This window comes from Trachypithecus francoisi, unplaced genomic scaffold (assembly GCF_009764315.1).
Source record: "Trachypithecus francoisi isolate TF-2019V2 unplaced genomic scaffold, Tfra_2.0 Lachesis_group3, whole genome shotgun sequence".
NCBI lineage: Eukaryota > Metazoa > Chordata > Mammalia > Primates > Cercopithecidae > Trachypithecus > Trachypithecus francoisi.
In genome coordinates, this window is record NW_022681468.1 from 85,827,446 (window position 1) to 85,842,528 (window position 15,083).

Here is a 15,083-nt window from a genome sequence, read left to right on the forward strand (position 1 = left end):
GTGATGGTTTTTGATGTGAGTGGCACTGCTCTCTAGGGGGTGTTTTTGGCTTTCACAATAATTAGGATGATTTTACACATTTAAATGGGTAGGGCTCAGGATAGCTCAACATTCAGGAACTGTTTAGAACACTACCACACGATGAGTGACATTTCTGCATCTTTAACTTTGAATAACTTGCCAGTCATTCATGTAGCTAAAAACTTGTTTTAATTAGGATCTAATTTTTATTTTTTTGAGTTGGAGTTTTGCTCGTCACCCAGGCTGGAGTGCAGTGGTGTGCTCTCGGTTCACTGCAACCTCCACCTCTTGGGTTCAAACGATTCTCCTGCCTCAGTCTCCCGAGTAGCTGGGATTACAGGTGCCTGCCGCTACGCCTGGCTAGTTTTTGTATTTTTAGTGGAGATGAGGTTTCACCATGTTGGCCAGGCTGGTCTCAAACTCCTGACCTCAAGTAATCTGCCCACCTTGGCCTCCCAAAGTGCTGGGATTACAGGCGTGAGCCACCGGGCCCAGCCATAATTTAATTTTAAATATAAACACAAGGCATTTTATGCATAGTTTTAATACACATTAAACTTTCCAGGGATGCAACTACCATGAAAATCATGGGTAGATCATATGTTGTTTTGTTTGAAAATCTGCCAAAAGTTATTTAGTATTTTGGAAAATCATACCACATCAGTAATTCTGTTCATGGTATTTGAATCGCCATTATAATGCCTGTATCATTTTGCATTTGTAGCTGTTACATTCGAGGTGATTTTATATAGAGATGCATATATCCGCGTACCACATTGTGTCTTCTTGAATGTTATGCACAAGCAGTTACGTATCTAAACACATAGTATTTGATTGTAAGTCATATTCCTTCTACTATTCATGTTATCTCCCATCCAAGTACTAACTAAGCCTGATCCTGCTTAGCTTCCAAGATCAGACAAGATCGGGTGCGTTCAGGGTGGTATGGCTGTAGACTCCTTTGTATCTCTTTAAGAGATTTTATTAATCTTTTAGGCCAGGCATGGTGGCTCATGCCTGTAATCCCAGCACTTTGGGAGGCCAAGGTAGGAGGATTGTTTGAGCCCTGGAGGTTGAGACCAGACTGGGCAACATAGCAAAACCCTGTCTCTATTTTTTGTCTTTAAATTTTTGTTTAAAATTGTGTGCGGAGGTAAGTTACATTTTTTATGATTATGTTTCAGGAAAATAAAAGGAGCATTAAAATATTTGTTATAAAAAGGAAATGTTTTAGTTCAGGTTGCTATAACAAATTACCGTAGACTGGGTGGCTTAAACAACAAATATTATTTCTCACAGTTCTAGAGAATGGAAGTCCAAGATCAGATTGCCAGCATGGTCTGCTTCTGAAGATGAGGGCCTTCCTTGGGATTGCAGATGGCTGTTTTCTTGTATACTCATATCGTGGAAAAAGAGCTAGCTAGCTCTTCCGTCTTTCCTTATGAGGCCACCAATTCCATTTATGAGTATTCTAAACTCCATGACCTAATGACCTCCTAGAGATCACACCCTAAAGACCGTCGCATTGGGATTAGGGTTTCAATATATAAATTTTGGGGAGACACAAACATAAACACCATTGCAGGGAGTGTTGGGACTGATGGGGTGGGTGGCAATGGAGGTTTCTAAGGAAGGAAAGTGGTACTGCCTCAGTTAATAGAGGATAGAATGTCCTCAATTCTGAGCCGAAGCTCAGCTGTTACCTGAGACTCAAGGGTACCTCTCTAAGGAAAGCAATGATACTTTCCAGAAGACAGCTAATCTGCTATATAGGCAGAAAGCACATTTCTCCTGCTACTATGTTTGGTCCTGTCTTTATGAAGCTAGCATTATTAACCTAAGGGTCACTTGTCTCTTTCCTAAGCCTGGTTCCATCTTCCTGGAAAGGGTTCAGCATTAATCATTCAGGATGGCTCCAGATAGATTCTGTGTGATCCACGTATCTCTCTTCTGATCAACAGGAGGGGAGGGACTTGCTCTCAGTTCAGCGAACTTGGATTGACTGATGTCTACACTTGGTTACAGGCAGTTGCTTTAGACTTTCCGTCTCCTTTTAAGGAGTTCCTCAAAGGAACTTTAGGATGAATTGAGTCTGACCATCTTTGATGCTAGGAAGGAGAGGTGTACAGATAGGCAACGAACATGCTAAATTCTTTTCCAAGAAACGGTGGTTGAAGAGATAATAGGAGAAAAAAGACGAAAATTAGCCAGAGGAGACGAATTTGGTAGGGGGGAAGCCCTAGGGACAGGAGAAAACAGCACCAGAAAGGGAAAAGAAGAGAAACAACAACAAACTAAACTCGGGTCCCAGAAAAGGCTGCAGGGGTCCTGGGCATTCGCGTCGCCGTCCTGGCATGTCGTCGTGCCCGGCCCTCGGCTCGCTGCCCCTCCAGCAGTTGCCGCGCCCCGCCCAGGCCCGAGAGTCTCCGCCCGCACTCTCTTCCCAGATCCACATCCGGCTCCTCCCCCGGCTGCCACCCTTCCCACTGGCAGAACCCAGAGCGAAGTTTCTGCTTCCTGCTGCGGGAATCGGACGCCCCAGGTCAGGCACCCAGGGTCTCCAGCCCCAGTCTAAGGTGGGGCCCGAGCGCAGGCAGAACTTGCCCTGGCCCTGGGTCTAGGGCTCTGGGCTCTGGGCTCTGAGGCTGAGAGCTGGGTGGGAAGGGCCTGGCGGGGCCGGTTAGGAACCACCGGAGACTCAGCTAGGGGTGCATCCACCCTGCTCCTCCCGGCCCCGGCGGCTCCGGGAAGGGGAGGGAGTGTACACTCCGTGAAAGGGGAGGTGAGAAAGGAGGACAAGGCTTAAGGAGAGGGAGGGACAGGAAGAGAGACCATGTGAGAATCATCCCATCTTACTTCCTTGCTCTGTGTGCCCACTGAAAGGGGATAGTGGCTGTCACCAGCAAATGGTAGTATGAGAACCGTTTGTAATAATAGAAACCCAGACTGCTTAAATGTGCTAGACTACCATACAGCCACTTGAAGAGTGAGGTGGAGGCCGGGCGCGGTGGTCCACGCCTGTAATCCCAGCACTTTGGGGGTGCGGAGGTGGGGGATCACCTGAGGTCAGGAGTTTGAGACTAGCCTGGCCAACATGGTGAAACCCCTCTCTACTGAAAATACAAAATATTAGCCGGGCGTGGTGGTGGGCGCCTGTAATCCCAGTTACTCGGGAGGGCTAAGGCAGGAGAATAGCTTGAACTCCGTAGGCAGAGATTGCAGTAAGCTGAACAACAGAGCCAGACTCCACCTCAAAAAAAAAAAAAAAAAAAAAAAAGGAGTGAGGTGGGTATTAATGTGTTAACACGGCAAGGTCTCTGAGATATACTAAGCGCAGAATAGTGTCTAACTTATGATCCTGTTTAAAGCAAAAGCAAAAGCAGCGGTGATGGTGAAGGCATATATTTGTATATGCATAGAAACTGTGAAACTGTTAGTATAAAACTGTTAGCAATGTTTACTTCCAGAGAAGGGAACTAGAGATGGAAGTGGGGATGGAACTTTAACTTTTCATTTGTGGTTCAGCTGAATCTCCTTTCAAAAACTCCAGGGTGGCAAAAAAATAAAATGAGCAACATAGTGAGACTGTCCTTTTTAGGATAGGACAGTCTCACTATGTTGCTCAAATAAACTGTCCTTATTTTTCTGTTATTTTTGGTTTGAGATCTCTTTAAAAAAAAATCTGAGTCAATTCTGAGATTCCCCACTCCTTTCCTTGGGGGCTCATGTAGGGCAACGACATGAGCAAAATGTACAGGGCACAGAAGCCATCATATTTTATGTGTTTGTCACATTGACGTCCAGTGAGATATTGTTGTCCTTTTTGGCCCTGGATTGTTAGTCATTCAGGTCTTCTTGGAAGTATTCTATACTCCTGTCCCTAAGCTTTTTCACACTAAGTTTAAGTGGTTGACTTAACAATATTATTCCCAAAATATTTACATATGAATGAGAGATTAGCCTTTGTCCAAATAAATAAGAAAATACATTCCTTTTTTTTTTTTTTTTTTAATAGCTCACTATGTTGCCCAGGCTGGTCCTGAACTCCTGACCTCAGTGATCCTCCCACCTCAGCCTTCCAAAGTGCTAGGATTATAGGTGTGAGCCACCACACCCGGCCAGAAAATAAGTTCCTGATGGTATAATTCAAGCATTCTGTTAGGCAGAGGTTTCTAATTTGCAGTTTATGGAGATCCTGGGAGGTCCATAAATGGGCTTCATAGACACTCTGAAAATTGAGCACAAAACAGTATATACTCTATTTTTTCTGTGAAAAATCTCCATAGCTTTGACCAGATTCTCAAAAGCCTCTGAATCCCACTGACCAGCAATTGTGGGAACAATGGTTAACAAGGCTAAAAGGTTTTCTCTCCTTAGGAACTTAATGGTCTATTGGGAAGAAAGACAAACAAGACAAACAGGTGATGTGCTGTATGATAGGGGAAGTATGGGTGTTGTGAAAACAAGGAGAAGGCCACCTAAACCAGACTGGGGCTTGGTGTCAGCACAGGCTTTTTGGAGGAATTTGGAGGAAACCGAAGCCTGTAGAGTGAGAGGAAAGTAGCATTTGGCCTTGTAAAGGAGGGGTGGTGTTGGTAGAAGAAAGAGTGTTGCAGGGATCTGCCTGTGCAAAGGCCCAGAGTCAAGAGATACCTTGGCAATTAATAAGCTAAATAAAATTTGTATGATTGAAGCTTAGAGTGCTGAGAGTTAGATTGGGGTGTTAGTGAGAGATGATGCTGGGAGGTGACCAGAAGTCGGGTTTTGTGTGTGATGCTGAGGATGCAGAGGGGAGCGAGACAAAGGAGCCCTTACCTTAAGGAGTTTTATTTCAGTAAGGAGAAACAATTAGGCTGGGTGCGGTGGCTCACGCCTGTAATCCCAGCACTTTGGGAGGCCGAGGTGGATAGATCATGAGGTCAGGAGATCGAGACCATCCTGACCAACATAGTGCAACCCCCGTCTCTACCACAAATACAAAAATTAGCTGGGCATGGTGGCCTGTACCTGTAATCCCAGCTACTTGGGAGGCTGAGGCAGGAGAATCACTTGAACCCGGGAAGTCGAGGTTGCAGTGAGCCGAGACTGCGCCACTGCACTCCAGCCTGGCAACAGAGGGAGAATCTGTCTCAAAAAACAAAAAAACAAAAAAACAAAAACAAAGGAGAAACAATTAGCAAGTGGGCTAAGAAGCAAACATGCTTTAAAAAAAAAAAAAAAGGAGTCGGCCAGGCACAGTGGCTCGTGCCTGTAATCCCAGCACTTTGGGATGCCGAGGTGGGCAGGTCACAAGGTCAGGAGTTCGAGACCAGCCTGGCCAACATAGTGAAACCCTGTCTCTACTAAAAATACAAAAAAAAAAAAAAAAAAAATTAGCTGGGCGTGGTGGTGGGCACCTGTAATCCCAGCTACTTGGGAGTCTGAGGTAGGAGAATGGCTTGAACCCGGGAGGCGGAGGTTGCAGTGAGCCAAGATCGTGCCGTTGCACTCCAGCCTAGGTGACAGAGCAAGACTCTGTCTCAAAAAAAAAAAGGAGTCTCACTACGTAGCTCAGCCTGGTTTTAAACTCCTGGGCTCAAGTGATCCTCCTGTCTCAGACTTCGAGATTTGCTGGGATTACAGGCTACCACATCTGGTTCTAGCAGGGAGGTCCTTTAGACATGTCTATATACAGCGTCACCACATGGATTAGAAGGTTTCAACAAAGGTGGTGATAGGAGGAATGGAGAGAATTGGATAGATTTGAGAGACACTGAGGGAGTAGAATCAATAGGATTTGGTAGTTTACTGGATAATAATAACAAATAATAATAACTTCTATATTGAACACTTAGTGCCAGGCAATGCTCAAACTGCCTAATTTTTTTTCTCATTTATTTCTATAACTCTGTGAGGTAAGCATTTTTCTTAATTTTATAAATGTGAAAACCCTAGAGATACAGAGAATTTAAGTATCTTACCCAACCAAGATCCCAAGGTAAAGGAGAATTCAAACTAAAGTCTGTCTCACTTCAAACTCCAGTAGGCAGAGAGGGCAAAGGAAGGGGAATGGATTTGGGGCAGAGATAAGAGAAGGAGAAAGATGATGCATTTAAGATCTGTGGAATATGGAGCACCTTTGAATCATCCAGAGGGGATGCCCAAGAGGCAAATGGATAAGTGAATATGAAGCTCAGGAGAGAGACCTAGGTCCAGGAATAGATCTATGAGTCGCCAGCATAGAAATGTTATTTGGAGCCACATAGTGGGTGAGACTACCCCAGGAAAGTATGTAAAAGGATTAGAATAGAACTCTTTGGAGCATCGATGTTAAGAAATGGCAGAGAAAGAATCCCTAAGAAGATCTAGCCAGAATAGTTTTAAGAAGAAAATCAGGACAGTAGCATCATGGAAAGCAAAGGAAGACAGAGTTTTAACGAGAGAGTAATCAACAATGTCATATTCTACTTGAGGGGTGAAATGAGATAAGGGCCAAGATGTATTTATTTATGGGAATAACAAAAAGTTCCTTGGTTACCTAAGAGTACTTGTGCACTGGTGGGGACAGAATCCCATTTAGTTGGTTGAAGAGTGAATAGGAGGCAAGGAAGCTGAGGTGGTAAGTATTGACAACTTGATTAAAGTACCTGTTTCTCTGGAGCTAAGAACCCACAGTCCAGATTATATTGCGAGGCCCCTCTACTAAGTAGGGATTAAACTGATAGTCCTGTAGAGGGGGTCGCGGGGAGGGGGTGGAGTCTCCTTTACCTTCTTATGAGAAGGCATGTCCCTTCTTCTCCAGTCATTCCTTTTTGTTTCTTTTTTAAGAAATATATTTTATTTTTTAAAACTTTGTAGAGATGGGGTTTCACCGTGTTGCCTAGGCTTGCCTCGAACTCCTGGACTCAAGCAATCCTCTTGCCTTAGCTCCCAAAGTGTTGGGATTATAGGCATGAGCCACTGCGCCGGCCTTTTCTTAATTTCTCTGCTCTTAAGCCTCTGCCTTACCTTTTCCCTATCCCTCTCTCTTAGAATATTCTCTGGATGAACCCAGTCCTGGGAAAAACAACATTCATTGTTTTCCACTTGCTAATCACTGGTATTATCAGGAGGGCTGTGGGGAAGATATGCTCTCCTACAAATACACGCTCAGTGCAGCCAGGTGCTCATCTCCTGTCTTTCTCTCCTTCTAGGCATATACAAACTGAGTTTCAGCCATGGAAAAACCCCATGGGTATGTGTCTGCCCATCCAGACATCCTCTCCTTGGAGAACCGGTGCCTGGCTATGCTCCCTGACTTACAGCCCATGGAGAAACTACATCAGCATATATCTGCCCACTCAGATATCCTCTCCTTGAAGAACCAGTGCCTAGCCACGCTTCCTGACCTGAAGACCATGGAGAAACCACATGGATATGTGTCTGCCCACCCAGACATCCTCTCCTTGGAGAACCGGTGCCTGGCCACACTTTCTGACCTGAAGACCATGGAGAAACCACATGGACATGTTTCTGCCCACCCAGACATCCTCTCCTTGGAGAACCGGTGCCTGGCCACCCTCCCTAGTCTAAAGAGCACTGTGTCTGCCAGCCCCTTGTTCCAGAGTCTACAGATATCTCACATGACACAAGCTGATTTGTACTGTGTGAACAACAGCAATTGCCTGCTCTCTGAGCCTCCAAGTTGGAGGGCTCAGCATTTCTCTAAGGGACTAGACCTTTCATCCTGCCCTACAGCCCTGAAATCTGTCTCTGCCACAGAGACAGTTCAGGAAGCAACTTTGGTAATAGCTCCAGGCACTCATCTTGACTCCAGCCATGTCTGTTGTACTCTCTTGTCTCTAGCTTTCAGTGTCTCAGTTTCCCTCTGTGCTGCTCTGTGTCTGGCTATCTTCTCTCCTCAGAGCCTCTCCTAAGACACCCTTTGCTGCAGGACCATCTTCACTGGCATTGTTACTTTTATTGCATATCTGCTTTGGAGATTTTGTGCAATAGATCAAAAACAATTCCTGTCCTGGCTGGGCGCAGTGGCTCATGCCTGTAATCCCAGCACTCTGGGAGGCCAAGGCAGGTGGAGTCCAGGAGTTCGAGACCAGCCTGGGCGACATGGTGAAACCCCATCTCTACCAAAAATACAAAAATTAGCTGGGTGTGGTGGTGTGCACCTGTAATCCCAGCTACTTCGGAGACTGAGGCATGAAAATTGCATAAACCCGGGAGGCGAGATCGCATCACTGCACTCCAGCCTGGGCAACAGAGCGAGACTGTCTCAAAAAGATGAAAGCCCAAAAGACCATAACAAAAGACAGTCCCTGTCCTTAGGAAGCCTCTGCTCAGGAGAGCCAGCATAATGTCACTATAGCAGAGTCAATTAGGTGCTTTTGAGATCAGGCATGAGATACATCTACTAATGAATTTTCCAACAGCCCTATCAGGGCCTATACCAGAGACCACTTAATTGTGTGTGCATATGCAAACACATATCCACTTTTACACATCTACATGCCTACATTTAATATACAATTCAGAATCACTAGATAGACACACATTGCTTCTGTATATACTTGTGTTTCGGGTTGAGGGGCAGGCTAATGTGAACCTTCTTCTGTCTCTGCCAATTACAAACTATGTAATCTTGGGCAACCTCTTAACCCTTTAGAGCTTTAATTTCCTCACCTTTAAAATGAATTTAATGAAAATCTACTTCACAGGGTTGTTATCAGGATTACAACTACTGCCATCTTAACATTCATTTAGGGCTTTGCATTTTGCAGAGTCACACATACATATATCACTCCATTTAATTTCCCAGAGGCCCTATCAGATAGGTGGTAGTGAATGAGAGAAAGCTGAGGTTCAGAGAGGTTAAGCAGCCCAAGGCTGCTGGGGGATTAATATGGGACTTTGCCCTTATTCTTCTGACCCCCAAAACATCTTACTAATATCCTAAAAGGTGTGTGAAGAGCCCCATGCTCCCAGGTGGTGACATCAATGAAGAGATGAAAGCAGGGGCAGATTATGAAGCATGTGGGTGAAGGCCCCGAAGGTTGAGTACAGCAAGGTGGTGTGTGAGAGCAGTAAGTCAGGACACATCAGTGCTGGCGTGTGAAGGGAGAGGGAGAGGAGATTAGAGGTGCTATTAATGGAGATTTAGACTTTTCCCATGTCCTGGTGCTGCCTGCAGATCCATCTGGGTTTGAGGGTCTGTGGATACATGCTGTGATTCATAACTGCCACTACTATCCCCAGGGTCGTTGGTTTGATTCAGAAGAGAAGAAAGGGGCAGAGACCCAAATGCCTTCTTATAGTCTGAGCTTGGGAGAGGAGGAGGAGGAGGTGGAGGATCTGGCCATGAAGCTCACCTCTGGAGACTCTGAATCTCATCCAGAGCCTACTGACCAGGTCCTTCAGGAAAAGAAGGTAAACGTTCCAAGAGTTGGGGAAAGGTTAATGGTGTGGAGGGGAGGTTGGGGGTGGAGTACTTGAACCAGGTCCCCTCCCCAGTTGGAAGGGGAAGGTAGGGATACAACCCAGCTCTTATTTCTCACTTCCTAATGCCCTTTGCTTTCTTTTCTTTTTTCTCTTCTTTTCCTTTCCTTTCCTTTCCCTTTCTCTCTCTCTCTCTCTCTCTCTCTCTCTCTCTCTCTCTCTCTCCCTCTCTCTCCCTCTCTCCCTCCCTCCCTCCCTCCCTGTCCCTCTCTCTCTCTCTCTCTCTCCTTCTTTCCTTTTTGAGATGGAGTCTCGCTGTGTCACCTAGGCTGGAGTGCAATGGCACGATCTCAGCTGATTGCAACCTGTGCCTCCTGGGTTCAAGTTATTCCCCTGCCTCAGCCTCCAGTGTAGCTGGAATTACAGGCATGCGCTGCCATGCCTGGCTAATTTTTGGGTCTTCAGTAGAGATGGGGTTTCGCCATGTTGGCCAGGCTGCTCTCGAGCTCCTGACCTCAGGTGGTCTGCCCGCCTCGGTCTCCCAGAGTGCTGGGATTACAGACGTGAGCCACCATGCCTGGTCCTAGTCCCCTTTTCCAAGTTCTCAATTGGACTCCACATCTCGGGTCCATTCTCTCTGTCCTTGGTTTTGTAAGTTAGTCTGCATGGATGCTTAAGTTGGTCCTTATTACCTCTCTTCTCATTTCTTCCCTCTCTTTTTCAATTCCCAGATGGCTCTATTGAGCTTGCTGTGCTCTACTCTGGTCTCAGAAGTAAACATGAAAGATGCATCTGACCCCACCCTGGCTGCCATTTTTGAAAACTGTTGTGAACTTGCGCCCCTGGAGCCTGAGTTTATCCTCAAGGTATTGTGGTGTGAAGGAGGGGATGGGGGTGTAAAGCTGGTAGACAGGGAGTGTGGTTACTGTGTGTGGAGGGATGGTGACTAGCCTCAAGTTGAGGATGGGAGGAGCTTCTCTGAGGAAGAATTTCTGGGTGAGTCTGAGGCCTAGTCTCTGTGGTTCAGTGAAGAGTAGGGAAAGAGTATACTAGGCTTGGTTTGTTAGTAAGTGCCCATTCTCTCAAGGAGCTTATAGTATTGTTAGGGAAGCAAAATACTTTTCCAAATATCATACAAATACAGCTGGAATATTACATAGTGAACATTTCTGAACCAGAGAAGAGCGGGGTGGGAAATATCTTCTATGATACTTTGGAAAATGGCAGGTTTAGTCAATGATTTAAACCCTGGATAACTTTTTGGTAGATATTGATGCAAGAGGTCTTCCAAAGAAGGAAAAGGCCTGGTTGACTTGCAAGGCAGTCAGTAGACTCAGAAGAAGACATGCTGGAAAGGTGGGTAAGGGATAGAATATGGAGGACTTAGAATGCCAAGTCAGGCAGCCTGGGCTTTGTATTTTGTGGACAATGTGGAGGGCTCAGGAAAGGTTTTATACAGGCACACTCAATCAGCAAGTAAGTTCAGGGCAGAAAGCTATGGGAGGAGTGGCTGAGATTCTAGTCCTCTTACGTTGTGTCCTAGGCATCTTTGTATGCCAGGCAGCAGCTGAATGTCCGGAATGTGGCCAATAAAATCTTGGCCATTGCTGCCTTCTTGCCGGCGTGCCGCCCCCACCTGCGACGATATTTCTGTGCCATTGTCCAGCTGCCTTCTGACTGGATCCAGGTGGCGGAGCTTTACCAGGTATGGTGCTCATTTCCCTGAGCTTGGGCCTTCCCTTGGTTCCTTCTCTTATGCTCACTGCATCCTTGGAGAAAATTCTCAGGCAGTTTGGCTTCCCCTCAGCTTTCCTCAGCATTGGTGCCCAGACAGGACAGCTTCTCCCTCTACTAGGCTAGGTTGCCCAACATGGAGAAGATGATTGAGAAGGGCTGTATCAAAGTTTGAGGAAAAAAATGGTCTTATTTTGGACCTCATGCTTCTTCTTTTTTTTTTTTTTTTTGGAGTTTCACTCTTGTTGCCCAGGCTGGAGTACAATGGTGTGATCTTGGCTCACTGCAACCTCCATCTCCCGGGTTCAAGCGATTCTCCTGCCTCAGTCTCCCGAGTAGCTGGGATTACGGGTGTGCACCACCATGCCTGGCTAGTTTTTGTATTGTTAGTAGAGATGGGGTTTCACCATGATGGCCAGGCTGGTCTTGAACTCCTGACCTCAGGTGATCAACTGGCCTTGGCCTCCCTAAGTGCTGGGATTACAGGCGTAAAGGCGAGCCACCCTGCCCAGCCTGGACCTCATGTTTCTAATGAAGAAATGAAAATCAGTACCACAGAAGTTGTGATTTTGGAGCTAGGGCTGGGAAGTTGCTCGCTTTTCTGTGTTCTCATGTATCTCCGTGAAGTGGCCTCGTTTTGTTTTGGAGGGTTGGTTTGGGTCTTGCTTCTAATGGTCTCCTCTCTCTTTGACAGAGCCTGGCTGAGGGAGATGAGAATAAGCTGGTGCCACTGCCCGCCTGTCTCCGTGCTGCTATGACGGACAGATTTGCCCAGTTTGACGAGTACCAGCTGGCTAAGTATAACCCTCGGAAGCACCGGGCCAAGAGACACCCCCGCAGGCCACCCCGCTCTCCAGTCAGTCACTGCCCCAGCCCTTGACCCACACCCCTTTTCTCCGGGAAGGGCAGGACAAGGGAGCATGCTGATGCTGGGGAGTCCTACACCAGGAGCAAAGAGAGTCAGAGAAATTCAGGGGAGGGGGGTAGAGCTCGGGTGCACATGGTGCAGGGCAGGCTTCTTTTCTAGCTGGCTTCCTTTTTGGTAGAGATGCACCTTCAGGGCTACTGACTGGGTCTCTTCAGGGACAGCCTCCATTTCCCTTTTCGAAACTGCTTCTCCTGTCCCTACAGAGGATGGAGCCTCCATTTTCTAGCAGACCTTTTCCAAGGTACATAGTGTTTCTCAGAGATGAGCAGATAAAGGTGAGTTCCTTCTTCTGGGGTTGTATATGTGCATGTACAATCTTTTCTGGAATAATATTTAGGAACAAAATTCCATTAGGATTAAAAATACTTTCTGCCTCGGGATTCTTGGCCGTGATTGTGGGTAAGGTTCTGAGAGCACTGGGAAAGGCATGTGGTTTTATTTTTTTTCACTTCACTCTCCTTGGTATTGTACTTTTTTTTTTTTGAAACAGAGTCACACACTGTTGCCCAGGCTGAAGTGCTGCAGTGGCGCGGTCTTGGCTCACTACAACCTCCACCTCCCAGGCTCAAGCGATTCTCCTGCCTCAGCCTCCTGAGTAGCTGGGACTACAGGCGTGTGCCACCACGCCCAGCTAATTTTTGTATTTTTAGTAGAGACGGGGTTTCACCATGTTGACCAGGCTGGTCTCGAACTCCTGACCTCGTGATCCACCCGCCTTGACCTCCCAAAGTGCTGGGATTACAGACGTGAACGACCGCGCCCAGGTGATATTGTACTTTACTGCCAGGTGACATGTCAGTAAAGTTGGATAAGTGAGTTAAAAACATTATGAAATATTTACCTTTCACAGGAAGTTTTGAAAACAAACCAAACAAAATCTTTTTTACTTTCATACAAATAAGGTATCGTACTTAGCAGTTAAGAGCATAGAATCTGGATTCAGGTCACCTGGGTTTGCATCTTCCCTCCACCCCTTACTGGCTATGAGACATTGGTCAAATGATTTAACCTCTCTTGCCTCAGTTTTCTAATGTATTAGATGGGAATAAAGCAGAACCTACATTGTTGGGTTGTTATAAAGATTAAATAAGTTACTATATTTAAAGTAGATCTAACAATTCCTGGCAGTAAATAAGTGTTAGCTATCACTACCATCATCATTATTAAAACAGATGATTAGGAAAATATATATTAGCGTTACAAGAAAGAACACATTCTCCATTGGTCAACTCGTCTTTTCATCCCATTAACATATCCTAAATTTAGTTCTTTTACCATAGAAGATTCTGAAAGCTACCTACTTTTAGTTTTTATTTATTTGTTTTTGAGACAGAGTCTCGCTCTATAGCCCAGACTGGAATGCAGTGGTACTATCTTGGCTTACTGCAATCTCCACCTCCTGGGTTCAAGCAATTCTCCTGCCTCAGCCTCCCAAGTAGTTGGGAGTACAGACGTGCACCACCACGCCCAGCTAATTTTTTTTTGTATTTTTAGTAGAGAGGGGGTTTCACCATGTTGGTAAGACTGGTCTCGAACTCCTGACCTCCTACTCCTCCCTCCCAAGTAGCTGAGATTCAAATGATCCACCTGCCTGGACCTCCCAAAGTGCTAGGGTTACAGGCATGAGCCACCACACCTGGCCTACTTTTAGTTTTTAAACTCCTCGTAACCTGCATTGTGCTTGTTTCTTCATTTATCTATTAGAGTCTCAGTGATTTAAATCAGAGCTGATTTTCCCTTTTCCCTCCTCTACAAACAAAGCTGTCCTGTGTTCATTCTATCCCCAACTTGTTTCTCACAAGCCAGTCATCCCATGTTGACCGCTTGTGTGAATGAAACGGTGACCCCAAAGAGCTGCCATCCCGTGCTCACCATGGGAACTCTTGTTGCCAGAGATTTGTATCCTCTATTCCTACTCCTTGGCCAAATCTATTTTGAGGAAAGAAATGACCACATAGGGATAGGATGGTTTTACAACCTGCTTTACTGAAGAAAGTTCCCATGGTCATGGATGAAAGGACCCCTGTGGGACTTGGGGATATTTCCACAGTTTGAGAAGGCCTGTGATACAGTGTCAGAGAAAAAGAATCCTCCAAGGTTCACCCTGAAGAAGCTGGTTCAGCGACTGCACATCCACGAGCCTGCGCAGCACGTTCAAGCCCTGCTGGGTTACAGGTGCTCCACCCTGAGCATGCATTCTGTCTAAGTAATTCCTTAACTTTTTAACATCCATGGCCCCTATCCCAGTAGTTCTCAAACCCAGCAACATGACTTTAGGCAGATAGGCCCTGTAGACATGACTGGCTTTCCAATTGCTGGCTTTCATTTTCTGAGTCACCTGTAAACATGACTCACCTTTCCTTTTCTGAGTTATTTTTAGGCATATTTGGGCAGACATGCCCTGTGAACATGACTCACCTTTCCTTTTCTGAGTTCTTTTCTTGCCGACTCTGAAATGATAGACCTCTTTCTTGCCTGTCCTCAGATACCCCTCCAACCTACAGCTCTTTTCTCGAAGTCGCCTTCCCGGGCCCTGGGATTCTAGCAGAGCTGGGAAGAGGATGAAGCTGTCTAGGCCAGAGACCTGGGAGCGGGAGCTGAGCCTGCGGGGAAACAAAGCGTCGGTCTGGGAGGAACTCATTGGTAGAGTGACCTTGACCATCACATTTCCTCCTTCTCTTCCCCATTTATGCCTCCACATTTTAGAGCTTCACTAGAAGATTTCTGTGGAACGATGAAGTTATTGTTTTGCCTGGTAGTTGTATTACTGAAAATGACTTGATTTATAAGGTCTGCTATTGACTACACCAAAGTAAACAGTGGTACCTGCTTTGAGTAATGTTGGCATCATCGATCATTGTACCAGATGTAGTTAGGTGATGCACAAGTTTTTATCAACATACGACAAAAGTACCTTCTCTCTGATTGTGCGTGTATCAATCTCTGTAACTCATTCCAAAAAAGGTAGAACTGGCACGTGGCATATTGGAAT

General features: G+C 46.0%; 1 protein-coding gene across 4 annotated transcripts in view; it reads left to right on the plus strand.

Annotated features, from left to right (window-relative positions):
* The first annotated feature begins 2,439 nt into the window (after positions 1 to 2,439).
* TEP1 (telomerase associated protein 1) overlaps positions 2,440 to 15,083 on the plus strand; it is a 48,166-nt gene continuing 35,522 nt past the window's right edge. For 3 of the 4 annotated variants that reach the window (XR_004431765.1, XR_004431766.1, XM_033188775.1), the window contains exons 1-9: positions 2,440 to 2,563; positions 7,194 to 7,784; positions 9,250 to 9,420; positions 10,161 to 10,295; positions 10,973 to 11,134; positions 11,858 to 12,019; positions 12,295 to 12,366; positions 14,142 to 14,266; positions 14,577 to 14,734. Coding sequence is in view for 2 of the 4 variants with exons in the window: in XM_033188775.1 (XP_033044666.1) it covers positions 7,218 to 7,784; positions 9,250 to 9,420; positions 10,161 to 10,295; positions 10,973 to 11,134; positions 11,858 to 12,019; positions 12,295 to 12,366; positions 14,142 to 14,266; positions 14,577 to 14,734 (1,552 nt within the window). In the remaining 2 variants the exon portion in view is untranslated. Of the gene's footprint in view, positions 2,598 to 7,193; positions 7,785 to 9,249; positions 9,421 to 10,160; positions 10,296 to 10,972; positions 11,135 to 11,857; positions 12,020 to 12,294; positions 12,367 to 14,141; positions 14,267 to 14,576; positions 14,735 to 15,083 lie in introns of all 4 variants that reach the window. The other variant, XM_033188776.1, reaches the window with a different exon arrangement.